Source organism: Camelus ferus, chromosome 11, assembly GCF_009834535.1.
Source record: "Camelus ferus isolate YT-003-E chromosome 11, BCGSAC_Cfer_1.0, whole genome shotgun sequence".
Classification (NCBI taxonomy): Eukaryota; Metazoa; Chordata; class Mammalia; order Artiodactyla; family Camelidae; genus Camelus; species Camelus ferus.
Window position 1 is genome coordinate 44519889 of NC_045706.1, and position 27093 is coordinate 44546981.

Sequence of the window (27093 nt, forward strand, 5' to 3'; positions counted from 1 at the left end):
GCAATTAGCTGCATCAGGGAGATGAAGATGCAGCAGCAGATGCTACTTAAATCATACCTCACAGTCCACTTATGAGCTCTGCAACCCAGGGAACTCCGACTACACACACACACACACACACACACACACACACACACACACACACACACACACGTGTAGCACACGTGGAGAAGATAAAAGGAATCTGACCTGGGATCCCTTTGCAGAAACTTATTCACATCCAAGAGGGTCCATGTTCAGTCCTTCTAAGGTCGATTTTTGGTGAATGTAATCACCATATTTAATAAAATGCATCTGAAGTCTAGAACTAGCATTTGAATCAAGCCTAACTCCAGAGCTTGTTCTCTCAATTACATTGATGTGATGATTATAATTTGTCAAAAAAAACCCAAAAAACCCTAAAATAATTACTGAGATATTTACAGTTAAAATAAAATTGAGGTTGAAATGAGTAATACTAAGTTGTGAGAACAGAGACACCCTGAGGAGTCAAGAAGATTCCTTTAAATAATTGTCTGCAGATGAACAAAATCTCTCCTTTTGACAAGAAAGCCCAATGGTAACTTTTATCCTGGTTTCATATTTCAACAGTTTGACTAGGAATATCGCAAAAAAAGGTTTTAAAAAAAACGCTGAGTCATAAGGGTCCTTCAAAAGAAAAGAAACTTCTCTTTAGAGTGGTAAATCTTCACTTCCGCTGGGAGGAGGGTGCCCCTCAGAGATGGGGGTGCCAGTGCAGGGGAGCGGATCTCCTTGCTTTATTTATTCACAACCCACATACTTTTCTGGATTTAATTCGGCTAGTTAACTTAGCAGCAGGACACTCGGCTAGGAAGGCTCAGGGAAACTCTCTGGGTTAGCTATTTTGGGATGTTAGGATGAAGAGGTCCTAAAATATACAACCGGATCTTCCTGCCGGCAGATTTTCAAAGAAGATGCTCAGCCACGCTTCATCCTCATGCACACTCTCCCGCTCCCCAATAACTGTAAAGTGCAAACACAACAAAACAAAAACAAAAACAAAAACAGAACACCTTGCCAGGGCCTGCAGAAAGCGCAGCGCCTCCGAGGCTAGCACGCTTTCCCCCATCCTCCCCGGAGGAGCGATCCCAGCACCTCTCCCAATGATGTCAGTGGAATCCTGAACCCGATCCCGCTCCACGGCTGGGGGAGGGCAGATTGTGCTCTCGGAAGCTGGGCAGAGCGGGAGTGTCCCTCGAGGGACCACGGCGGTCCGGTCCCCCAGAGCGTTCGCTCTTCAGACGCTCGGGGTCCCCGGCAGCCGCGCGCACCGCCCCCTCTGGCCCGCGCCACGCTCCGCCCTGGACGCCGCTCGTCCCGGCGCGGGGGTGAGCGGGGGTGCGCGGGGGGGTGGGGTGGGAGAGGGCCCCGCTCAGCCTGATTTACGGCTCTGCTGAAAACCGCTTCGCTCCCGCAGCAGTAGCACCGCCGCGGCGGCAGCGGCAGCGGCAGCAACAAGTCGGGTAAGTGGGCATCTGCGCCCGCGGCCCAGCCCAGGGTGCGCGGCAGAGGGGGCCGGCCAGGCTGGACAAGAGGTCCGGTCCCCGCACCACTGCGGGGAGTTGGGCTTCTCGGCCCCCGCCTGCAGGAACTCGTGTGCGCACGTATCCACTCTGGCACCGGCCCGCTGGCACGCCGCGGAGCGGGGGCGGGGAAAGGGGGACCCCCGAGGAGGGTCACTGCCTGCCAGCCCTGCTCAGGCAGAAGAAATTTTGGCTTGTCCGTCAGTCTGTGGACTGGGGCTTACGCTGGGCCCTCGAAAGCTTGCTTACTCCCGGAGTGCGTGGTTACCCATTTCCCCTTGCAGGGTGCCACCCCTTCCCTATTGCTCCCTAGAATTGCTACTTCCCCTTCTTTCACCTCTGGCCTGCGTTTCTGGGCAGGGTTGGCCTCTTATGTCAGGGTTGGAATCCCCAGAAAACCCGTAGTTAAACAGCCCGCTGTAGCACAGGAAGAGGTTCTCCTCCCTGGGGGCCAGAGGCATATTTACCTGGAAGCTTTGCCTAGCTGTGTAGGGATGCGATTGGCACCTCTGCTTTTGAAGAGGTTGAGGGAGAAGTAACAACACTTTTAAGCCTAGACCCTTTGCTACCTGTTTTAGGGGCCCAGTGCTTATTATGTTTAAGTAGAAATCGTTGCTGAGGGGGATAGATACGTGCTGCTTGTAGAATTGGGTTGCTCGCAGTCATCTGTTGCTAGGGATAAGATAATAAATTCCTACAAGGAAATAAGAATTTCCTGTTACTAAGAGTTATGCTAATACTTACCTGGTTCAAACTTTGGCCATCTCTAGAGGTTGTGTTAAAACAAGATCAGAGACAAGACAAATCCAGCCAGAACACTCTATCTTAATAAAATTTTGTCCATGGTCCCACTTAGGTCAAACAGTATTTGACACACTGGATCCCCAAATTTCAGTAAATCTGGAGTATGTGGAGGGGGGCATGATTATGATGATAACACTGTGATTTAAATCATCACAACAATAAGTAGAAAACAAAATTAAGGGCAAAAATCTCAGGTTGAAAAATTTCCAGCTAACTGTGTGCTTCATGCCACTGCACCTAGTGTGAGTAACAGCTTTCCTATACTTGAGGGAAGATCGCTGAGCTTGCTCTCTTAGGACCTGTTTTGACATCAAATTCATGTGAGTTTTTCTCTCTTTTTGTATTCATGCTTATCAGGGTCGTCAGTAAAATAGGGCACGGTTTTGTAGTTAGTGTACTAAATTCAGGAGGTCAGGAAACTTTCCACTTTGGAATCTGACACTTTCCATCTGGCCTTGGATTAATTACTTTACCTCCTTGCTCCAGTTTTCTCACCTGTGAAAAGGGAATGTTACCCACCTTTTAAAATTTTATTCTTTTTTTTTTTTATCATAGACAGGGGTTGACAAACTTTTCTGTAAAGGCCAAGTAGTAAGTAGTTTTGGCTTCGCTGGCCATAGAGCTCTCAACTACTCACCTCTACCATTTAGTGCAAAAGCAGCAGTAGGCAATATGGAAATGAGTGGATGTGGCTGGATTTGGTCCTTGGGTTATAGGTTTCAATTTTAACATAATATATTATATGCAAAAGTCATTTGGAATTTAAAAGCCTTTGTCCTCATGGAGACGATAAGCAACAATCATTTCAGTAGCAGTTTTTTAGACAGACATACAAACTAACTTTTATTCTCCCCTGCCCAGGACTTTTAGAGTAATGCAACAGAAGGCTTTTGAGGAAAGCAGATACCCCTGGCAGGAGTCCTTTGAGAATGTCGCTGTGTGCCTACCATTCCGCTGCCCGAGGTGTGGGGACCATACCAGATTTAGAAGCCTGTCCTCATTGAGGGCCCATCTGGAATTCAGTCACAGCTACCGGGAAAGAACCCTCTTGACAAAATGCAGTCTCTTTCCATCCCTCAGAGACACAGACCTAGTCACTTCCTCAGAACCCCTGAAACAGGGAAAACTGCAGAGCTGTGGCAACATAGTGAAGCAGAAACCGAGCTATGTTAACTTGTATAGCATTTCACATGAACACTCCAAGGACAGGAAGCCCTTTGAGGTGGTGGCAGAGAGGCCTGTGTCCTACGTGCAGACCTACACTACGGTGGACCTACGTGCAGACTCGCTGGATGGGCCAAGGTCCAGCCCTGGACTTCCCACCTCAGAGACCAAAACAGCTTTCGAGGCACATGTCAGAGAAAAATTCAATCGGATGGTTGAGGCCGTGGACAGGACCATTGAGAAGAGAATCGATAAACTCACCAGAGAGCTGGCCCAGAAAACTGCCGAACTGTTGGAAGTTCGGGCGGCTTTTGTACAGCTGACTCAGAAAAAGCAAGAAGTTCAGAGACGAGAGCAGGCCCTGAATAGACAGGTGGACGTGGCCGTGGAGATGATCGCAGTGCTGAGGCAACGCCTGACGGAATCCGAGGAGGAGCTTCTCAGGAAAGAAGAGTAAGTGGGTGAAACGGGATGCTAATCCCATTGCTTTAGGCACCTCCCACCATCCCCCCCAAGTTACACTCGAATGTTAAGCAAGGTTTGGTTTTAATAACTTGCAGGTACTTTGGCTGCATCTCTCATTGATACAGTTGAATGGAGACAGCACAAGGCTTTTAATATCATTTACCCTCTCTGTGTATAGTCTCCAGCTCAGCAACAGGAAGATCAAAATACCCTTCTCACCTCGGAAACTGTCAACCACAGACAATGTTTTTAGAGAGAGGAGTAGTGCGGTCTGGCCATGGTGGGATCCATTCCCGGCAGCAGGGAATTGAATGGGAAGACAGAAAGGGGGTGCTGGGGGCCCTTTCTGTCTGTTGACAGTCTCCATGTAATAAAATCAAGGACATGAGATGCTGTCTTATTCAAGTATAAAAATATACTCTAGTTAAAAATAATTTTGGCTTCTTTGCCATTTTGGATTACCTGTTTGTGTTAACTAAATGTCGATAGCTGAGAATCTAATTTTTATTTGGAAGAAGCAGACATTAGGAAACCCAGCAGAAGCTTCTGAGATTGACATACTCTTATGATTTAAGTTTGAGAATTTTCTTTTTGTAAAATACTAGACTGTCATGCCTGCTTGCAAAGAGTTGACACTGGATTTCACAAGTTACACGTGATTAGAGAAGCTGTTACTTTTAAAATTATCATACTTGGATAAGCATTTCCTTATCAGTACGTATGGATTCAACCCAAACTGGAAAAGTATATGTCACAATGCAGTTATTCTTCATGTAGAATGTTGGATTTAATTTTAAATGGAGGCTAAGAATTCATAGAATCAAAGGACATAAAAATTGACTAAAACAGCATAAAAGAAAGGTTTTAAATAATTTGAGTTCTGTTAGGTTGACCTAATTTCATACTTTCTTTGCCCTCTGGCACTCTTTTATCTTGTGTTGTCTATTAAAATGTAGTAATTAAAGCTTCCTCCATCTTTAGGCTGAGAAGCTCTATATATTAAAGAGATCATCACTCGCTATTACTAAAGGCTTACTGTCTACCTAGGGGGAAAGCCTGCTCTGCTCAACTAGACATTTTTTTTGATCATGTAGTAAGGCTGGATTTGAATTGGCCACTGATTTACTTTTCTCCCAGGGAAATGATCTCTGTTGAAAAATGCTTCTCTGTTGGCTTCTGGTGTTTCCTGGTGCGAAGTTAGAGTGGGGTCACTCTATGTGCAGGGAAAAGCCTTGAATTAAATTAGTGATATTTCTGTTTGACTCAAGAGCAGTGAATTTAAAGGCAGCCAGATTAAATGTGTGCATTTACTTATTTGTTGTGTTTTATTTATTAATAACACAAGTAATTAATGAGATGGGATTTGGGGTGGTGATTGCCTGGAGTATGGGAAAATAATATGATGGCATGGAGGGTCAAATGGTTAGACCCAGGTTATTATCAAGGATATAACTTTTATTTTTGGTTGTGTGTTCAAGGGTGCTTTATTATTAAAAATAAATAAGTAACTTACATAAAAGCGGGCTGTGCACGGATCAGTTGTGATAGTATGTTATATATGGTTAATCCAGTGCTGTCACCTGAGGACCAATTGAAGAACAAAACATACTTGTTTAAAAAAAAATTTTTACAGAGTTAAGTTGTATGTGTTAAAAGTCCTCCCTCCTCTCCAAGCACCCCACCACTGCATCCTCTGGAGACAGCCACACTGTTTAGTTCAGTTCTGGACCCTTCCTGTGTACTTCATATGCACATATAGAGTTACTGTGTTTTCCCAAGTGGAATCATGACATATATATTCTAATCAGCTTGCTACTGATGAATACATGGTTTTGTTCCATTTTCCTGGTATTAAAAATAACGTCTCAGTTAATGTCCTTATACAATATAATTTCATTCACATTTTTGGGTGTGTATCTGAAGGTAAGTTAAGAGTTGATTTTTAGTATGACATTTTTGTACTACCAGGAAAGAAAAGCAATGATGTTAAAAAAAAATTTTAAATGAAAATTCAGTGAAACTGCCTTAAACTTTTAAACATAAAATAAACAAAGTCCTCATTTTTTTAAGCCTTCATTTGGCCTGCCCCAGCAGTTTCAATATTCAGGCTTCAAATAATCACTCTTTCTGTGCATAAAATAGGGCTGAAAGAGTCTTCTTTCCAGGAAAGACAGTGGAGCTCTTGGTCTGAGACGGCGACTATGGCCAGCAGCCTCAGTGGCTACAGTGTCCAGCCCCCCCACCCCAAAATGGGGAGCAGAGTGAGCCAGCTGCCCATCTGCCACACTGTTGAAGCCAGAGTGATTTGACCAGATCTGCCCAGCTGGGCCATGCCCTGCCTTCCTCACGACTCCCTCAGAGCTGTGCCTTCCACCAAAGAGGTGACCTTTCACACATGGAAGACCCTACTTGGCCAGTGAACTTATCAGGAGCTGTAAGGAGCTGCGCTCCCCTGCTAAAGCCCTCCAAATGAGCTCTCAAGGCCCATTTGTGAGAAAGAGTAGGTTGTTACAGTCCCATTTGACACAGATGGTAGATTTGGTTAAAAAAAAAAAAAGCATACATCTAGTATTTGACATTCACATAAGGCTCTCTTGCTTATGGATTTTCCCTCAACTTTAAAATCCTTTCTTTCAAACTGAAATAAAAGACTCGAGGGCTAATTCTGCCCTGAGGCCATCTATGGGCTGAATCGGCTTGGGTTATAGAAGTCACCTACATGCCCTGCAGCAGAGGAGGCTGTATTGGCAATTTTCTGTACATTTGTCCTGAGTCTCATTGTACCTCTGCAGAGAAGCATCTCTATTTCTAGAGTGCAGGTCCAAGAAAGAAACTGCCCACTGTCTTCATAAAGTTTGTGCAACTTTAAAAGTCCTATGGAAACAGGTACTGTATTTACTTATTCAAGAGTATTCAGAGCTTGTAGGGCATGACTACCCGTAATCAGGTAAATCAATCCTGGTCAACCTTGCAGTAAGGTATCCCTTAATAAGAAAGCGTGGATCGTAGCTGATTCCTGGTTGACTTGGTCACCTGGGGTTTGGAGAACATCAGCATTCTAGTAATCCTGAATTTACCTGCACACTCATCTGCTGTTAAGATTGGAAAGCCCTGACTGAGCACCTGGGATGTGCCCAACACTGTGCTAGGTGTGTGTGGGGGACATAAAATTCTTGGTCTTTTTCCCTAAGGAGTTTACACTCTACAGAGGAGGAATAAAACATACCCATGAACACACCCATGTACAAATTCTGAGTAGTTTAAACAAGTGCTTAAATACAAGTCACGGTTTCAAGTTGATGAATGTTAGAGAATGGGTTTTTCCATGTGATGAGGCCACAATGAAGGAGTGAGGGTGGGATTTGCATTGGTAGCTGGAGGACAGTGACATTGAAGGACACCAGGGAGGTGACTGTTAGAGATGAGCCCTGAGGGGACTGTGTAATCTTAGTTCTGAAAGGTGGGTACCAGTCTGACTCATTTTACAGGTGTCGAAAATAATGCCCAGAACAGCAGAATGACAAGGACAAAAATTTAGTAGCAAAGCTGAAACTGGAACCCAAATTCCCTGCCTCTCTGCTGAGTGTTTTCCATTTAATTCATTGTGCCTCAGCCAGACTTTTGAAAATGTGATATTTGCGCAAAGCATCAAGACTGAGGTAATACCAAATCTGGCCCATTTTGGAATGGGCTTCCTTCTCTGCTGTGTTGAGAGGGCTGCTATGGTGAAATCATTTATTTTTCTGATGAGATTAAAGAAAGTGAGCTGGCATCAAAGTTGTTGAGAAATGGAGAAATGGTGGCGTCATCAGTATAGCTGTGATATTAAGCTTCCGGAACACCAGCCCAAGGCTTCTGACTTCCAGCAAGGGCTTTAACTTGACTCTGCATGTCGGTGCCCAGTTAGGATGGAGCATGTGCCACTGCCAGCCTTTCATGGCAGTGAGGGGCCTCTTTGTAATTCCATCTCTAATTTCCGTCCTGCTCCCTTGGAGCTACGACAGATAAAATCTTTCACTTCTTCCTTCGTCATTTGCCCTGTTTCCAGCTTGGAGTCAGCCAGAAGACAAATTTTTATTGAGTGCTTGCTGAGTGCCCAGTACTGTTCTAGGTCCTGGTCCTACAGTGGTAACCATGTGAGTCCACTTCCTGCTTTTGTGACAGGAATAGACCAGCAGGTAAATTAGACATTAAACATCATTAGGGGATGTTAAAAGAGACATCTAGGGCTTAAGCCAGCAATGCCCATTTAGGTTTCTATCCAAAGCTGGCTGTGAAATGCTGGCCTTTCAAAGGCAAGTTTGACTTGGTAACTTGCTTTGCACAACTAAAGCCTCTTGCCACTTCATTACATGTTTCCCATTTTTGATCAGCTAGAACAGTGAGTGGGTAACTTGGTTTCCAGACTGATCTATAGCTAGGTAGTAGGTCAAGAAAAGTCATGTTAAATGTAGAGTTCAGTGAGAGAGGGAGGCATCTGTTTGCTCTACCTTTTAATGCATTTATGTAAATAGGGTCCTCTCTATCAGGTTGTGTTCCATGCAGACTTACAAACTAATGTAGGAAAAACCCAGTGTCAACATGCCTTCTTAGGGATGGCATGTGGTAAAATTTGGAGACCCTCCCAAATTTCCTACTTGTCTCTCTCACGTCTGTCCCTCCCTCTGCCAGTTCCCCTTTTTGTCTGGACTGAGGGGCTTAGAATGTGTTTTGATCTATTTAGAACCAATAAGAATAATTTGACTTTCTCGTTAGAGTTGCTTTTTAAGTTCTTAATGAGAACTGTATACTTTTTAGTGTACTCCAGGAAGTCAAAAAAGAAATACGAGGGAAAGGGCTGATAAGAGTAGAAAAGTGACGTGGCTCCCGACCTGTGGCAGGTGCAGATTCCACCCCGTGGGCCCCACCGGGGACACAGGAGCTGACCTAGAGCTCTGAGTGTGCAGCCAGCCTCCTGGTGCTTGGAGGTGGTTGACTCCAGCTTTAGGATTTGCCTCGTGGCTGACATTACAGTCTGTCTGAGGTGCTCTGTGATCAATAGCTAGACTATTTTTAGCCGGAGGTATTTTTACCATTTCATATACCTCTGAAGAGGTTCATAAATCAGTAATGCAAAATGAAATTTGAATAACTCGGTAGAGCTGTGCCCTTGGGATGAGAAGCTGATGTTAAAGTGTTGTTTAAGAAAAGAAAAGAGGCATCAATTTTAGATCCCTGTAGCAGGTACCTGTATTGTAGGTTACTTAGTGGTTTTATGCCCCACTACTTGTCTGGAAAAAGAGAAAAGGAAACCTAAGGATCTTTAGTCAGTTAAGATTTTTAACTAGAGATGTTGTTGCACATTTCATGCATTCAGCAGAAATTTGTGGGGCTCCTGTTGTGTGCTGGGCTCAACACTAGGTGCTGTGGAATCACAGTGAAGGAGCAAGTGAGGGCCCTGAACTCACTGACTTTATGATTGATGTTGTCAGTGGCAGGACTAGCTGGCTGCAGTGTGTGCTGTGATTGGCTGCAAGGTTCTGCAGGAGAACATAGCAGGTCCCCTAGCCCATACTAGGCACGTGTCTAGCAGGGGAGCCCTGAGGTTAGAGTGATCATTAAAAGTAGGGGCTTGGGAAGGGACGCTGGAGGAGGAGCAACATGTGCAGAAGTAAGAATCTGGCTGGGAGGCTCAGTGGAGTTCACTGATGCTGGAGCAGAGAGAAGGTGATATGCAGTGATGAGGCCCAAGGGGAACATAAGGCTACTGGATGGCCATGAAGGCTGGAAACATAGGAAGAGAGACATGATAAATGGTTCATCGATAGTAGATTACAATATGTGGTATGGTCAGTACAGCGTCTCTCATTAACAACGCATAGCTCCATGCCTGTGTAAAACTGCAGGGAACACCACGGTGCATTAATGCGCATTTCCCTCTATCTCTACACCTGCTTCTGGAAGGTGTTCTTCACATGATAGTATGTTTTTGATTTTTCTGAAATTAACCCATCTTTAACCCACTCAGTAGAAATAACTGAAGTTTAATCTGCAAAAAAAATGAAAGATTATCTATGTTTCAGACCATATGGCCATCCTGTAAATAAATGAGTGCATGAGTGAACAAATTTATTTTTCTAAATAAAACTCGGTGCTGTAGGGGCTTTTTCACTCAGTGCCTCTTTCTACTGTGTTTGTTTCTGGAAGACTATGAATCTCAGGATACTGACAGATTTCTAGGCCTGTAAATCATTCAGCATAATAAAGAACTTTGGGCCAGTTTCTGATACTATACTGGTATTTTTTTCCTTTAGTATCAGATATTGCTTCAGATAGGCATATTTTCCACTGAAGCTTAAAACCTTGATTTCAATCATATTTAATCTTTAAAAAAAAAATAGTCAAAGGTAGGGCTAGAAGTCCCCTGGAATCAGTTGGTTAATTTCCCCAAAGCTGTTCTGCACCACACCCAGAATGAATTTCTGGTTTGCCCTTATCTTCTCATTTGGCCTTCCAGCTTTCACACTGTATTTTCAGTCACAGGGTTGAGAACTTAAAATAAAACCACATAAGTCTTTTACTCTGCTGTCTGATAGCATCGTGTTGTTCTTTTTCTCCATCACGTTCAGCTCAGCTGAATTCATATTTATTTCAGTATTTGTTTCTTTTAATGTCTGCTTCTCCCACTACTTGAGGGGTGTGGTCTGCACACCAAGGCCTGATCCAGCCTGCCACCTGTTTTTGTGGAGCCCCTGAGCTAAGAATGGTTTTTATATTTTTAAATGTTTGGGAACAATTCAAAAGACAGATAATAATTCATGGCATATGAAAATTATATGAAATTCAAATTTCAGTGTCCGTGAATAAAGCTTTATTGTTACACAGCCTCGGTGGCTTCTTTGTGCTAGGCAGGGTTGAGTAGTTGCAACAGAGACCGTACAGCCTTCAGAGCCTAAAATATTTACTTCCTGGCCCTTAAAGAAAGTGTTGGCTGGCTCCTGCATTAGACGGTAAGCTTCATGAGGATAGCCATGGGCTCAAGAGTGCCCTAGCACTAAGCCCAATACCTGGTAGCATTCAGCAATGTGGTTTGTTTTTTTTTTAACTGAAGTATAGTCAGTTTACAATGTTGCGTCAATTTCTGGTGTACAGCATGTTTCAGTCATACATATACATACATATATTTGTTTTCATATTCTTTTTCATTATAGGTCACCACCAGATACTGAATATAGTTCCCTGTGCTATACAGAAGAAACTAGTTGTTTATCTATTTTATTTATAGTAGTTAGTATCTGCAAATCTCCAACTCCCAATTTATCCTTTCCCACCTCCTTCCCCACCTGGTAACCATAAGTTTATTTGCTATGTCTGTGCGTCTGTTTCTGTTTTGTAAATAAATTCATTTGTGTCTTTTTTTTAGATTCCACATATAAGTGATGTCATATCGTATCTTTCTTTCTCTTTCTGGCTTACTTCACTTAGTATGGCAATCACCAGGATCATCCATATTGCTGCAAATGGCATTATTTTATTCTTTTTTATGGCTAAGTAGTATTCCAGTGTATAAATATACCACAACTTCTTTATCCAGTCATCTATTGATGGGCATTTAGGTTGTTTCCCTGTCTTGACTGTTATAAATAGTACTGCTGTGAACACTGGGGTGCATGTATCTTTCCAAATTAAAGTTCCCTCTGGATATATGCCCAGGAGTGGATTGCTGGATCATTTGGTGAGTATATTAGTCTTTTGAGGAATCTCCATACTGTTTTCCATAATGGTTGCACCAAACTACTCCTACGAGCAATGTAGGAGGGCTCCATTTTCTCCATGCTTTCTCCAGCGTTTATCATTTGTTGACTTCCTGAATAATGGAGTAAATAAGTGTATGGATTGTGGCTGCATCAATACTAGAGTTCTACCACGTTGTCCGCCCGCACCAGCATTCTGCAGTTTAGGATCACTCTGCACAAAGTATGACAGTAGCTTTCAAACTTTTTGGCCTCACTTCCCCTTAGACTCTCAAAAAAATCTGAGGACCCCAAGAAGCTTTTCTCTGTGGGATTTAGCTATCAAAATTTACTGTATTAGAAATTAAAACTTAAGACATTTTTAGAAGACTTATTTGTATAAAAATAACAATAATAAATCCATTACCTGTTAAGTAATGTATTTCTGTGAAAAAGAACAATTTTCCCAAAAACAATTAAGTGAAAAGAGTGGTATTGTTTTCTAAGTTTTACATCTGGCTTAATAGGAGGCAGCTGAACCCTGTTCTGCCTTTAATTTGTTGCAGATTTGTTGTTTTGGTTGAAGTAGATGACGGAAATCCAGTCTCACACAGATATGTAGTAGGAAAATGGAGAGGTATGTTAATAACCTTTTCAGAGAATAGTAAGTATTCTGCTTTGATACAATGCCAAAGCTTGACAATTGGTAGTTTCTTAAAGGTTAATTGCAATGTGGAATCTGAAACCACATCAGTGAGTATTTCCTTCTCTCCTCCATTGAAGTCCGTAAGTCGGTCTTGCACTTTGAATGGATATTTTACTGTTCAGAGTATAATTATTAAAGGAAGTACAAATGCAAAGTAATTAAATTTATTTATTTTTTCATTCAGGAAATTCACAAGATTCCTTGGGGAAATAAGAGTTGTTTCTGGATATTGTTAATCCAGACTGAGCAGGATGTGAAGCGGGGATACGAAGTTGTGCACACATGCTGTTCCACAGTTAATCACTAGGTCTTGTTCCTGTTTGTATCTAATTCAGATACCCAGACACAATCTCAGTATGATGAACTTCTCCAGCCCTTGTTCATGTAACTTCTCTTTTAAAATCAAACCATCAGGCTTGTTTTAACTGCCTTTTTTTTCTTTTAGTTGATGTGAAACATCCACAAACCGAAATTAGGTTAGCACTGGTGCCAGGTTAGTTGGGAAAAGTGGTGTTAACTTCTCTGCTTTAGGGCACAAGATAATTGGATGAAGGAGGTTAGAAAAAGATGCTTCTTTTTTACAACATGACATACCACTCCAAAGTCAACTAGTGCCATTAATGTTGTAAAACGTTTCATATGGAACCAGTAATAAAACATGACATGATTTAAAAATATAGCCACAATTGTAAGCTGTATTGTATTCAGGTTTGTTTTCTTGTTTTTGGGATGTTAATACTGTGGGATTAAGCTGTTGAATATTGCTGTCTTATATTCTAAACTGTACAGCCCAAGAGCCCAAGAATATTAAATACGCACAGAGAAGAAAAGACTTGAAAAAATACACCAAGCTGTTGACAGTAGGGTCCTCTGGGTGGTGGGATTATGGGTCGTTTTTTGTTTCTTCCTTGTCCTTTTTGAACATTGATTGCAAAAAATATTTATTGAATATTTATTTTCTGTGCTGTATTGTACTGAGTGATGGCCTTAGAGCAGAGAACAAAAAGCTGATTCAGCCCCTGCTCAGTTAGATCTTCCATAGATCAGTTTTTATATTTCCCATGATAAATGTGAACTATTTCTGCAATAAGGTAAATATAGTAAATTTTATAAACCAAAATGAATTGAAAATAATACCCTGGCTCTTTTTTCTATGGTTTTCTTTTTGGTGGGGGAGAGGGTTGTGGGTTTTTGGTTGTTTTCCCTGTAAGTACCAACTTGGAAACTGTTTCATGAGTCAGTTATCCTAAATATCACCCACGAGTCTCTACAATGGGCTTGACTCCAAATGTATTGAAGCCTTGATGTTGGAAAGAGGAAGGAGTAGCCGTTTCCTGGGCTACGTTTGCAGTGGTGTTTTTGAGCTGTGATGATATTCCATCCAAAGGTTCTCAACTATAACTGAGAACCATGACAGGGCTGGATGGACCCTCCACTGTTTTGCTGTTAGTTAAGGTTTGTGACTTACCTCGGAAACAGATCAAAGCCAGATGACGGCAGAGCTTCAAAACCGGCTTATGTCCGCGGCCTGAACAGCTTGGAAAGTGCATGTCTTCTATTCAGGGCTCATACGGAACACCTGGAAATAAATTTGAAACTTAATAACGAAAGAGAATTCCTTTCCAAAAGGACTCTTATTTCTTGTATGTGAATACTTCTGAGCTACTGAATGGACTTATTTTGGGATCGGGGTTTATGTTTGATCTTGGATAGGAAGCTAGAAAAATGGGGCCTGGTATGATGAGTAGTTTTTGGAGTGAATCATTGTCAGAACCAGTCTCTTTTCTGTTTTTATAAATATGTAATTCCAAAGGTTTTGCAGAGACATTTGCTTCTGTAGGAAGTGTCAGAAAAGTTTCAGTATGGTCAAGTGTGATGTAATACATTTGTGAGGGAAAAATCATGACTAATTGTAAAAGTGACTCCCTGACTAGTGGTACAGAATAAAGGAGCTAGAAGTCACCACCAACTATTTTGCAGAGACCTTCTGTGAAACTGACTTCTTGAGCTGGATATCCCTGAAGTTCTGCTCTCAAGAAATTATGGAGCTTAGTGGAAAATAAAAATCAAGCAGAGGTTGAGAAAATGCAGAGAAGGCAATGAATTTAATCGACTATCTAGAACAACTGCATGAGGTTAGATTTTAAAAATAGGATTTGTTCAACTAAAATGAAAGAAGTTTGGGAGGACAGTGATCAGAGTCCTTAGAATCTTGGTTCTGTGTGAGTAGAATAGAGCCGGAAAAATGTGGAACTACTCCTTGAAGGTTGAGAGAGGGTTTGAAGACACATAAAAGAAATATTATATCCAATGGGTAGTAAAATTACAGAATTTGTTAGCCCCAGTAGGTGTGGCAGAACATACAAAGGGGATGGCCAAAAGGCTCTTCAGGATTTCTTCTTAAGTGAGGCAAATCAGATGAAGAGAATTGTGATACTGTATACCTATTGGTAGTGCTGATTAGTGTGTGTGTGTGGATATATTTGTAGAGATATTTGTGAGGATGGTTACCAAAATGTAAATGGTGGTGATCTTAGGATAATGAGGTTTCAAGTGATATTTTCTTCATTATACTTTTCATGGATTGAATTTTTTATAAAGAACTTAACTTACTTAACTATAATTCAAGAAAGTGTTATTTTCACACTTGCATTAGAAATAAAAAATGTAAAATAGTAATAGTTATTAAAAACTTTCTAGATTTCTGAATCACAGTGAGTCATGTAGATAAAGGTATTTTGCTCGACTTTTTAGGGAAGGGCAACTTGGACATTGCTTATCCTATGTCAGCTGAAATAGCTTCCCCAACAGACCTTAGATCTACCTCAAGATGGCATTTCTTGGATTATTGCATTCTTAGCTCAAAAATACACTGTTGGACAAGGTAACTTATTTTATATATGCTTTGGTGCCTCCTGCTACCATGCTCCCCTCCTTGTAGTCTTTTCTTCCCCAATAGCCAGACTTAAAATGTATGTCAGAACTTTCCTCAAAAGTGGCCAGTGGTTTCCCATCTCATTTATAGTAAAATCTGGAGTTCTCACGCTGACCTGTGAGGCCCTGCCTGGCTCCCTCTCGGCTGTCCTCCCCTCTCCCCACCTTGCTCCGCCTTGCAGGCCCCCCTGCTGTACCTCAGACCATTCTGCACATTCCCACAGAAGGCCTGGCTTGCTCTTCCCAGGTGCTTGTGTGGCGAATTCCTTGCTTCCTTGCTTCCTTCAGGTGTCTGTTCAGATGCTGCCCCACCCAAAGGTTGTCCTGACTTTGCTATCTGCAGTGTCACTTACTCCTTCCCTTCTGTCACTCTCTGTCTCTGTCACCCAGTTCCCGTTTTCTCCTTAGCACTTATGACCACCTGACATATGTGTTTATTTGTATGTTTTATAGTGACTCTCTTCTTCTGCTAAAAAGTAATCACTAAAAAGTAATCTTATCTCGTTCATCATGGCTATGGCCATACTGCCTAGGGCAGTACCTGACACATAGTAGGCACTCAATAAATACGTGTTGAATGAATGAATTCTTGTCTCACTTCTCCATTTTGTGTTCTGACATGTTTGCTTGGCAGAGAAGTTGTTACATTCAACCATTTCCTGGAAGCAGCTGCTGAGAAGGAGGTTCAAGGGAAAGCTCGGCTCCAGGACTTTATTGAGAATCTGTTGCACCGAGTAGAACTGGCCGAAAAGCAGTTGGAGTACTACCACAGCCAGCAGGCTGCCGGCCTCCGCCGGGATGCCACTGAGCACGTGGTAAGTCACTCGGGTTCAGCACCAGGGCTGAGGGCCATGGTATGTGAAGTGGGGTCAAGGGCAGAGGGAAAGGGAGCTGGGGATTGATTTGCAGGAACATTCTAGACATCACTTGATAGTGCTGCCCCAGCCATGCCTGTGCGACACAGATGAGTCCAAAACACCTGCAAGTAAGTGAAATTCTGGATGCAGGGTCTCCAGTTCTTCACCATCCAACTCCACACCAAGCTGAATTGGTAGAAATATTTTTATGTTGTAGAATAACAGTTTAAAGTATCCAAAGAAATCACCTTTCCCAACCTTGGTGTCAAGTAGATTGGAAGTTATTATCATGTTTTGGAGCTCTTCAAGGAATCTTCTAAACACTTTCATGCTTCTTTGTTACCAAGATTTAACCACATATTGCTTTCTTCCTTAATAGAAAAGAAAACACTATACCATAGTCTCTGTAGGTGAAACATTCTTTAAGTAGATTTTCAAAAAGACGTAGAAAAATTCACAGGAGAGGTTCTGTAATAGATTTCTGCATACAATTTTACCTGTACTTTCAGAGACTTAAGGAACCTCCAGAGCCCAGATGAGAACCCTGGGTATGGATAAATGTCCAGACTCTCATAAGTGGCTTGATCAAGATTCCCTGGTCTCTTTAGAGGGTAGGGGTAGGGGAAGGCTTGCAAATAACCATGCTGTAGAGGGGGGGAATCATATCTGCCCTCTATACAGCTTTCTTAATTGTATTAATCAAAGCCAAAGGATGGATTTTTAGAACCCTAAAGTGGTTTATTTATAACATTTTCATTATCAGTTGAACTTTATTTATGCTGACTTCTCAGAAGATTTAAAAATGATTCTTTTAGTTACTCCAAAATGGACTACATATATAAGGAAAAGAAAAATAGGAAACATTTATGCTAACTAAGGGGTTAGTAAGGTTGCTACTGGTTGACTGAAAAGTTTAGGTTGAATAATAGGGAAGCCAAGATTAAAAGGAAAAATGATTAAAGAATCAAGGAATGAAATGAAGCGCAGGTGCATAAAAGAAGGGAGACCAGAGGAGACAGACAATAGGAAGGTACAGAGACAAGGAAAGAAAGAAAAGAGGGAACTTTACACAGTGCTAACTGTAGTAATGCACACTCAGCCTTAGAGCTGTACAGTTGTGCAAGCTCCAGAACTTTCCATCAGGAACAAAGTAGACGAGAAGGAAGTAGATTTCTTCCATCTGTTAGGTTTCAGTAGTAACTGTCATCAGAGCAATTTCAGCTACCTGACATATTGATTATTTTCTGGGCGGGTATCAGTGGTCTCCTGAGAAGCAGCCTTTATTCGCCTCCTTAATTCCTCTGTCACCTCCTTGGGAAACTGAGTCCAGTCATAACTAACTGGCTGGAGGGACACTCTCAGCCTTTTCCTGCCTTCTTCCTCCATCCTACCATCTCTCAGGACGGGGTTGTGCTGTGAGCCCAGAGGTGAGGTGAGAAGGCCTGGCTTCTGGATCATTCCCACCCTACTTCTGACCAGGTGAGACCGTCTGTCTTCCTGGGCCTGTCATTCTTCTATAAAATGAAGTGGTTGGACTGCATGCTCTCTAAAGGCTTGTGGCCTCTTAAACTCTCTGATTATCTTCTGACTTTGGTGGTTAGAATTCTAAAATTAAAATGTCCCATAATAGTTTAAGTATTTAGGCTTATAAGTAACCCAGAGCTAAGAAATGTGTAAGTTTTACTACACAAAGTTAAGAAGGTCTTAAAGGAAGAGAAAACAATGGAAGGCAAGGAGAAATAAAGGAAGCCCATTAGTTCTTGCCTTTATTTATATTTATGTGCTCACTTCCTCTGCTCAGTTTACTTTTCCAGCTTGGAAACCGAACAACTTTTAAAAGACACAGCCAGTCATTACTTCTCATCCTGCTGTATCATGTAATCAAAGGTTGAACAGCATCTCAGTTCTTCTAGTCAGATATGTAGATATAAAATTATGTGTGTGTGTATGTACACACAACATATATGCACACACATAAGTACTTGTATATATACACATATGTATACACATACATATGAATATGGTAGGACATTTAATTAATAAATATTTATGTTTATGTTCTCTTTGTCCCAAACATGACATCATCTGGCTTCTTCAGATTTGATCTACATAGGGAAGAAATGACTAATTCAGATCAAATAAAGTGCAGTTGAGATTGCAGCCGGGAATTCAGAAGTGAGAGCTGTTTGTGAGTAGGGCAGGATCAGGCTGTAGGGAGGTGAACTGACTTTTGGAGGGAAGACACATCACTCTGAAAAGACCAAGAATGAGATGATTAATTTCTGAAAGGAATGGGCAGATGTGGTTTCCCCTGTTTTCATGTATAGTCCTCTAAAGTCTACTTTGGACCATAATATACCACATTATGAGACAGTCTACAGACCTTAAGATCTTTTCTTCTTTTTAGTCTGTTTCATCATGATAAAATATATTCACCGTGTCTTTGATGTAAAAAGTGCTCAGTCTGGCCTCTCTGGGTATCTGTGGCTGTGGATACACAGAAGAATTGGATGCTTGTAGCAGGAAAAGTTTTGAACGGTACCTTTAGTCACCTACTTGGCGCAGCTTAGTGAAGGTGCAGAGCACGGAGGAGCCCAGGCCTCTGGAGCCTCAGCCCTGCCCAGGAGAGCTCCTTGCGGGGTGCACACCACCCCCCAGATGGAGCAGAAGTTTCCCACAGACTCCCCCCACCTCAGCTCGGCTCCCCTCCCAGAACACTGGGGAGTGCTGTCCCCAGCCTGGCTGGTTCTCCCCATCTCCACCAAGGCTGCTCTAGAGAAACCGTGCAGCTTCTTCATTTCCCTTCTTTCCCCACCCCCAGTTCCTTCCCTCTCTCCTCTTAAGTCTTTCACATTACCACCTCCAGAGATTGACATGTAAGTTGCTTCTTTCTACGGTGTCTTCCTAGCTTTAAGATTCTTTGGTGCTCTAGAAAAATATCCTTCCTCCTCACATTTAGTGCCTTTTCTGAAATAAGGTTTCGGCATCTGTATCTTTCTCTTAATCCCCTTGAGCATTTATGTTCTTTTTCACCTGGCTGATTTCTAAAAATGTAACGTGCTTACTCAGATATTTTGTCTGCATGCTCTGAAACATGCTGTTGAATTAGACACAAAGTGACCTAATATCCCATCTGCCAAAATCACTCACAGAGCTGCTCAAATGGAAGGTCATGGAACAGCTTGGATAATCTTATTTTAAGCGTTGCATTTATTTCCTGCAGGTTGCTAAATTAGGACTAGCAGTAATTCATTTAGCATATTTATTGGGAACGCAGCACTTACTGGGAGCTAAAGAAACTGCTGTGATCGAGATGGATGAGTTCCCTGGTCTCAGGGAGGAGGGGCTCACAATAAGCAAACACGTAACAAAGATAATTTCATATAGGGATAACTACTTTAAAGAAAAATGTAAGATGATAGGTTTGAGATACCCACTTTAGCTTTAGTGAAAAAATTTCAGGAAAAGCCTTGCTGAGGAGGCAACATTTGCACTGTGACCTGAATAACAAGGAGGCAGCTCTGTGAAAATTAGGAAGTGGAACATTCTAGGCAAAGGAATAGGAAATGCAGCTGTCTCTGGAGGAAACAAGCTGTGGCACGTGTGAGTGGTGGGAGATAAGTCAGAGAGGTGGGAAGGATCCAGATCATCCCAGGGCTTCTAGGTCACATACGGAGTTTGGATCTATTCCACTGCACACAGGAGACCACTGGAAGGTTTTAAGTAGGTGATCCGCGTTTCAGCAGAATCACTCAGCTGCTGTGTGGGGAACTGACTGGAGGGATGCAAGAATGAGAGATGGGTTAGAAGGCTATTATGTTGTGGCAGGTGAGGGGATGGGGATGGCAGCCTGGATAGAGTGGAAGTGGAGAGAAGTGAAAGGCATAGGATATGTTCTTGGAGTAGAATTGACAAGACCAGTTGACCTTGCTGAAGGATTAGATCTAGCAGGTGAAGGAAAGTGAGGAATCAAAAATGAATCCAAGGTTTTGGCCAGAACAATCGGTATATGTGCTGCTATATACGTGGAGGGGAAGTTGGAGAAGGGCAAGGTGCCCAGTTTCCCCAAACCTGTAATAACCTGAGACACTATATTTGTGTTTTAGAAGAACTTAGATTGGCTCTCTGTGCAAGGGTATTTATATTTTTTCAGCCTGAAACCTTGACCAAGGACTCTTTTGATTCCCATCTTCATACCTTTCTCTCCTTAAACAAAAAGAAGACAAAGTAGGTGGACTAGGAGAAAATGGAGGTAGGTAGCTGTGCCGAGTGGGAAGAGCATTCTCATCTGCCTGAGGCTGTCAAGGCCAGAGGGAGCAGTGGCCTCTTGTGTTCATAGGGAGGAGAGCATGTGAAAGTACGCAATTCTGTGGTGCCTGTGATAATGGCCTCGCCTCCACCCCAGGCGTCATAATCTATCAGATCACTGTTAGCCTTTTCCCTGGTGAGGGAAGCATGCACACTCATACACACACACTTACCTTTGCATAAAATCCCAAAGGGAATTATATATCCATATACAACGAATCATCACACTATATGCTTATATACTTATATACAGTACACTTGAAAGTGTTTTGTTCTGCCTCAATAATAGTAATTTTTTTAAGTAGGAAAGTATTCAAAGGAAGAAAAACCCTGTTAAGTTTTTTTTTTGTTTATTCAGATGCTAAAATCCATTCAAGGAGTCCAGCTGAGAAACTCTTATTTATGGAGGGCAGGGTCCAGGGAGCGGGGGCCTTGGGGAAAGAGGGTGGAAATGCTGATGCCTTTGGGATTCCAAGAAGCTGCCAGCGGCATCTGTCCCCCCTTCTTTGTGTATTTCATGACCTCACGACCTTCATGTAAGGAAGGTGCCTTTTTCTCTTGATGTTTACTAGTCTCATGCCAAACCTAGCTAGCGTGGACAAGGTCAGCCATAGTGCTGACTTCCGATTGTGTCCCAGGGTGGAAGGCAGGAATCCCATCTCACCTTCTTGGGCACTTGACCCTCAGAGATCTAATTAAGAAAACTTCTTTCTGATTTGCTCCTGACTGATGCTCAAGCTGCAGACAGAAAAACCGGAGAAAGATCCTATTATGCCGAGCTTGGTTTTTCAGATGATTTGAGTATAGCAGGGACACATGTCTTGGCCCCAACACCAAGGTGGCCCTTTCTCCACATCCTCTTAGTCATCTGCTTCTTCTGTCTGTCTGTCTGCCGATGTGACACCACTTCTTTCAGTGAAGGCTGCATGAGGGAGGTTGGGAACTGAAGTTTGGGAATACACTGGGCTTGCCTGTAAAGTGGTTGGTGACATCTGGATCACAAAATGATAATTATCAATTTATTCTGCAAATGATATTCTGAGCCCAGCCACAAAAGTGCATACAGATTGTTTATTGGGAGTGGAAAATAATCTCAATGATAGATGGCCTCAGGCCAGTTGTGGAGTTGGTCTTCATATGCTTCCATCTTAGAAATGATGTATTTTATGCAATAAACATGTTATGCCAATTTTCCCCTTCGTTGATACACAATGACCAGACGTAGCTGTAGTAAATTAGCTGCAGATACAGCCTGAATCAATCAAGGAATAATGTCATTCCAGTTTTTAAAAACATGTTTGTTCAAATGTTGCTCTCTTGGGAGGCTATCTGACTTCTTGACATTTTTGAGATCTATTGATGTTGGCTTCTTGGAAATCTCAGAACAGGGAGCCACAGAGGCCTCCCGAGTAAGCAGAGGCTGAGCACGAGATGTTCTTGTTCACTGCTCTGATGGGTGGTTCTGTGGGCAGTGCCCCTGGTAACAGTTCCCAGCTTCTTTAATGGGAATACAGTTTCTTAAAAATATAAGCAAGGAGGATTTTAAAAACCAAATCCAGCCTTTAAGTGAAGTAATGCTTTGTCTTATTTGTTTTCCTTCAGCTTACAGATGTCTCCTCAAATAGGAAACCCAAATGCCTGTATGTATATGTTTTTTATACTGGAGCCATTTGATAATGTTTGCATAACACATTTTCCTGTTGCACTTTAGATGATATCTATAATCTAAATGGATTTGAGAGTTTCAGGTGAAAATTTACCTGCTTGTGTACCTAGCTTCCTAAAATGTGTGTGTGACTTTTAATTATGCTAACAGTCTATGAGTGTATGGCAGTAGGATAGTACTACAGGAGTCTTTCTCTAGTATTGCATAGTGTCACTTTCTCTTATTGTGGTATAGTGTAGTCATAATTGCTCTGTAGTACTCTTAATGCAGTGTGTGTACCACTCTACCTATATGTGTGTGTGTGTGTGTGTCTGTGTGTATATATATATAAATTTATACTATGAATCATATACTTTATAATAGCTCTACCACAGATTTGTCTCAATCCCCCAGTAGTCACTTAGAGAGTCCAGAGTTATGGGTTCTGGTCCATCTTCTCCAAGACCACTGTATCTATTATCCTGGATAGTCATTTAAGTTTTCTGTGCTTCAGTTTTTATCACTGGTAAATAGGACTAGTAATAACTCCTTGGGAATTCAGTATTGTGAGATCACTTCATGAAAGCCATAGAAATATTTGGAACAAAAAAGCCTATTTATATTATTTGTTTTACTGGCAGCATTACTGTTACCTTAGCATGCAGAAGTGATCCTGCTATGAGTAGTTTGTATTCTTTTAAGGATTTAAAGAAATCTTTCTTTCTGCTCATCTTCCTCCTGCCTGACCATCTATAGAAGCCGAGGGCACCCACATTCTGTGTGTAACCATCCTGATCTCAAGACCCATTTCCATCCAAAAGGAAGGAGCTACCTGAAAAAGGCCAAGGATGACAGAGCCAGCATGCAGCCTGCTAAGTCCATGCATGAACAGGCTGAGTCCCCAAGAGAATTCTGCAGACCAGCAAAGAAAGGGGAACCTCTAGGGTTTAGCCGGAAAGGCAACATCAAGGCCCAAAATGGCCAAAAAAAAGCCAACAGCGATTGTGAACATCATCTAAAATGGTAGGTGGCTCTGGACCACCATCACTGAGCTTTGGGGATGTTGTTCTGGGGCCAACATTAACTTCGTTTTAAACACATCCTGTTGTAAGACACATTGGGAAAGTGAAGGGCGTAACACATTCATTTCATACCCATATAAGCACCTGGGTTAAACAAATTAACAAAACGGAATCTCGGTGAACCAGAATTTTTTTTTACAAGCCCCTGTAAATTAAAGGAAGAAAGAATTTTTAAAAATGGAAGCAGTCTTACTAAAAGCAGTTTTAGTAAAACGAAGCTCCAACTTCTAAAATAATTAGCCTAGTCTCCAGTAGTTTCCACATCTTGAGTTCTTTGTGGTGGTCATTAATTCTCAGCCCCAAAGCCACACAAGATGTCAGGCACTGGGGGGAAAAAAAAAACTGATTTTGGTGCATCTCTGGTCTCACCCTAAGACTGTGCTGCCAGCCTCTGTCTTGATAGCTGCTTCTACTGCTGTGGTTGGGGAGGACAGTAAAAACCTTTTGGTCAGCACCTATCACCAGTACAGGGTCTGAATGGTTGGATGCCACCAGATTGCACATTTAGTGCACTGTGAACCATCCTGGAGGCACTGCAGATGTTACTCAGCACTTTCCTAAGACCTGCTTCCCGACGAGTGTTGGCAGCTTCCGTTCGCTGTCGGCAGGACTTTCTCCTTGCTGGCCTAACTTTTCCACCTCCTGCTGCTTCTCTGCCCTTTTATGTCTAAAATATATGTTCTTTACCTTTCAACCAAGTATCTGAAGTGTTTGTTGTACATGGCCTTCTAAAGTAATTTCTGAAATAAACAATGCACGCGGGATCCAGAATCTGAGATCCTCCTCCTGTCCCTGCCTCCCTAAAACGGCCTTTGTTTCCATAAAGAACCATCTGTTACAAACCTCCTGCTTGACAGTTTTCTTCAAGAATGAATTTTCATGTTACTGTATGTTTTTTTTTTTAATTTAGTAATATCATTGGGTCTCCTGCAGTGTTTGTAAGTACTGACATTCTTCTGGCAACAAGAATAATTATGTCCACAAATATAAACATTTATGTATATATATATAACACATATAAAATATATATGTCAGGTATATTAATAATTTATTTTTAAATACTCATGGAAAAGGTGTGTATTTGTGGTGGGTGGTTTTTAAACTATATATGTTCGTGTAAATTGAATTCTCTTACTTTAAAAATTAAAAGTGTAACCTAATTAACATTAGTAGAATTATATTGTTATTGCAATAAGCAGCAGATTAGCAGTGTATTAAAAACAGGTAACAAAATAATTGCTTAATATGCCAGTAAATTGAAAAGTGTAACTTATATTATACAGACGTTTTGAACTTATAGTGAAAATGTTGATTTTTGAATCTTCACTTTGACTTTTGGCTCATGGGGGTGGGCTGCTCATGTGGTATATACGCAGCTCTCAAGTGCGAAAAAACGTTGCTGTGAATATCACTGTTTAGGCTAAAAACTGTAAAGTTACCATAATTACTTATTTTGAGAATTAACCTCCTCCATGGTTGTTTATTATTGGTGTTTATGCCATGATTGCACTTTAGCATTACACAGACTAAAAAATTGACTTGTTTGTTGCATTGCATGCGCTTTTGTTCTGTAATATGTGTATGCAGTGACAATTTGTTTTTAAAGGTAGTGTAAGCCAACTTTTTTTCCCATTTTATTTAATGTAACTTACATTTTCAATTTTCATTTAATATGCCTAGAGGGCATGACAGCTCTCTTTGACAGTGGTACCTACCCAGTGATCTTCAGAAAGCACCGTAATGTCATATCTACTCTATGGACATTACACAAGACAAATGATTTTAAAATTTATTACATTAAAATTTTTTTTTAAGTTCTAACTAAGTTCTGACCTTCATACAAGGAGATGCATTATGTATGTTGTGCTTCCTTAGAGACATAACTTTGCTTTTGAAACACGGGAGCCCACTCACTTCGAGGGATATCCCATCTACATGCCATGGTCTGAACCATGTGCCATGCCCCACTTGGGTCTTATTTTTAAATATTTTCTTTGTCCTAATGGGCAGTCAACCTTAGGGTTGATTTTTTGAAGAAATCACCAAAGTTTCTGGGAAAACATATTCAAGTTTAAACTGAAGAATGGATCTAATTTTATTATTTGTCTTCTAAGGAAGAAACCTTAATTTCAACCCTCCTTTCATTCTTTTTTCCCAAAACTAGGTTACAGATTGTTAACTGCAAAATTCAGATTTCTCAGACACTGTTTTCCAGGATTGTGCAGGGTTAATCAGTTGTATGGAAGTTGGGATATTCTATTCCCAGAATTTAAAAAAAGTTTTTAGATTATGAACTATTATAATAATAAAGCTATATTTCTGACTAATGTATTGGTATGTTTTGTCTCGAAGTGTTTCTGGGAAGCAAGTGTGCTGGTCCATTAACAGTGGAAGGGGCTTTTCATGAAAAAGCTGTTCATCATACATGTCATCACCGTGATCTTGTACCTATAAGTTTTCTTGAGAACTTAGCTTGATCATTTTTGTTTATCATAATGCCTCTACCTAAAAGTTCTTTTTACATATGCTCACACTGACAACTCCTCATTGAAAGCTCATTTGGCACTTTTCTCCCATCTTCCTCCACAACTATGAGTAATTTTCCTACACTATATTTTTAAACTTGCCAACTTTTAGCAAAAACCATGAATAGATTTCACAGTATATATCCCAGTCTATATATGCTGTACATCCTAGTCATTACAAGGCCCAGAAAGTGATCAGGATAGTTAACAGAAAGAATTATATCACTGGTAGAATTACTCAGCCTTTAGTCTTTTAAGAGCCATGGGATTAGGAAAATTCAGGGGATTTCATTTGTTCAGGAGCTGTTAGAGCTATTAGGGAGATGACCTCAGTCTGCTCTTATGCTTACTCATGTTAAACTTAATGGGTTCACCAGGTCATACTGTTCTTGAGAAATAACTGACATTCTTGATTATTTCTGGTCATTAGAAGACATAAGTAAATCCCCATATCGCAATTCTGTTCAGTTTGGATCCTTGAAAAATGAATTCCAGAGATGGCATGCATGCAGGATCCCAAACACAAGCTCTGGCACCATTTCAAATATTAAAAGGATGGGGGACTTTAGAAATTGGATTCCTCTTTGTGAATTAAGATGGTGATTTTTTTTCTTTTTTCTTCTTTTTCTGGTCCATGTTCTGTATCAGTAAAATGTAGACATCTGAAATTTTCACTTAAGAAAGAGATCTTCAGCTTGTAGCCAGATGACACAATTACTCCGGATTTGCAGCTATTATTCTAAACCAGAAATGAGGTTTCTTCCCACTCAAGGAACCTCATGCATAGGCAGGCCTCAGTCTCCTGCCCACCTTGCAATGGGAACACTGGTAAATTTTGTCTATGTGGATGCAGGTGTCTGGGATGACAGCTTCGGTACCCATCTCCAATGAGGAGAGGAGATTCGATTGCTGTGCTTGAGTATCTGAAGTGCTGTCACAGGCAAGAATACTCATTTTATACGTTACTAAGACAGTGGGAAAAAAAGACAGTGGAAGTTCTAAAGAAGCAGGTATTAAGTCACTGGAGGAAAAATACCTCAGTGTAACACAGAATAGGTCACCTTATTGAAAAGAGCCCCCTGTCGCGGTGCTGCTCTTTCCTTTTGGTAGCTGGGGCTCTGCTTTGGGCAGAAGAACACTCCTAGCCCTGGGATCCCATCACACATGATGCTGCATTATTGTAAATGTAGGCTGCATAAAACTTAGTGTTGACGTGACAAATTGATTTTGGAGATTTTTCCCACTGACTTGGACTTTGTAAAGTTTTCTGTAACACATAAAACACATCACAGAACGTATCTGTATCACAGAATGCTTTTGATGTAGGTGGGGATGAGGAGGTATCAC

At 41.5% G+C, this 27093-nt stretch overlaps 1 protein-coding gene across 1 annotated transcript; it reads left to right on the plus strand.

The window, feature by feature from the left end:
* The first annotated feature begins 1166 nt into the window (after positions 1-1166).
* Positions 1167-25548, plus strand: LOC102516323 (protein ZNF365). Its single transcript, XM_032491478.1, is given in 6 exon segments — positions 1167-1484; positions 3210-3965; positions 15964-16144; positions 22097-22134; positions 22896-23106; positions 23108-25548. Coding segments are annotated over 5 exon segments (1224 nt in total). The 5' UTR covers positions 1167-1484; positions 3210-3222; the 3' UTR covers positions 23159-25548.
* Positions 25549-27093: the final 1545 nt, after the last annotated feature.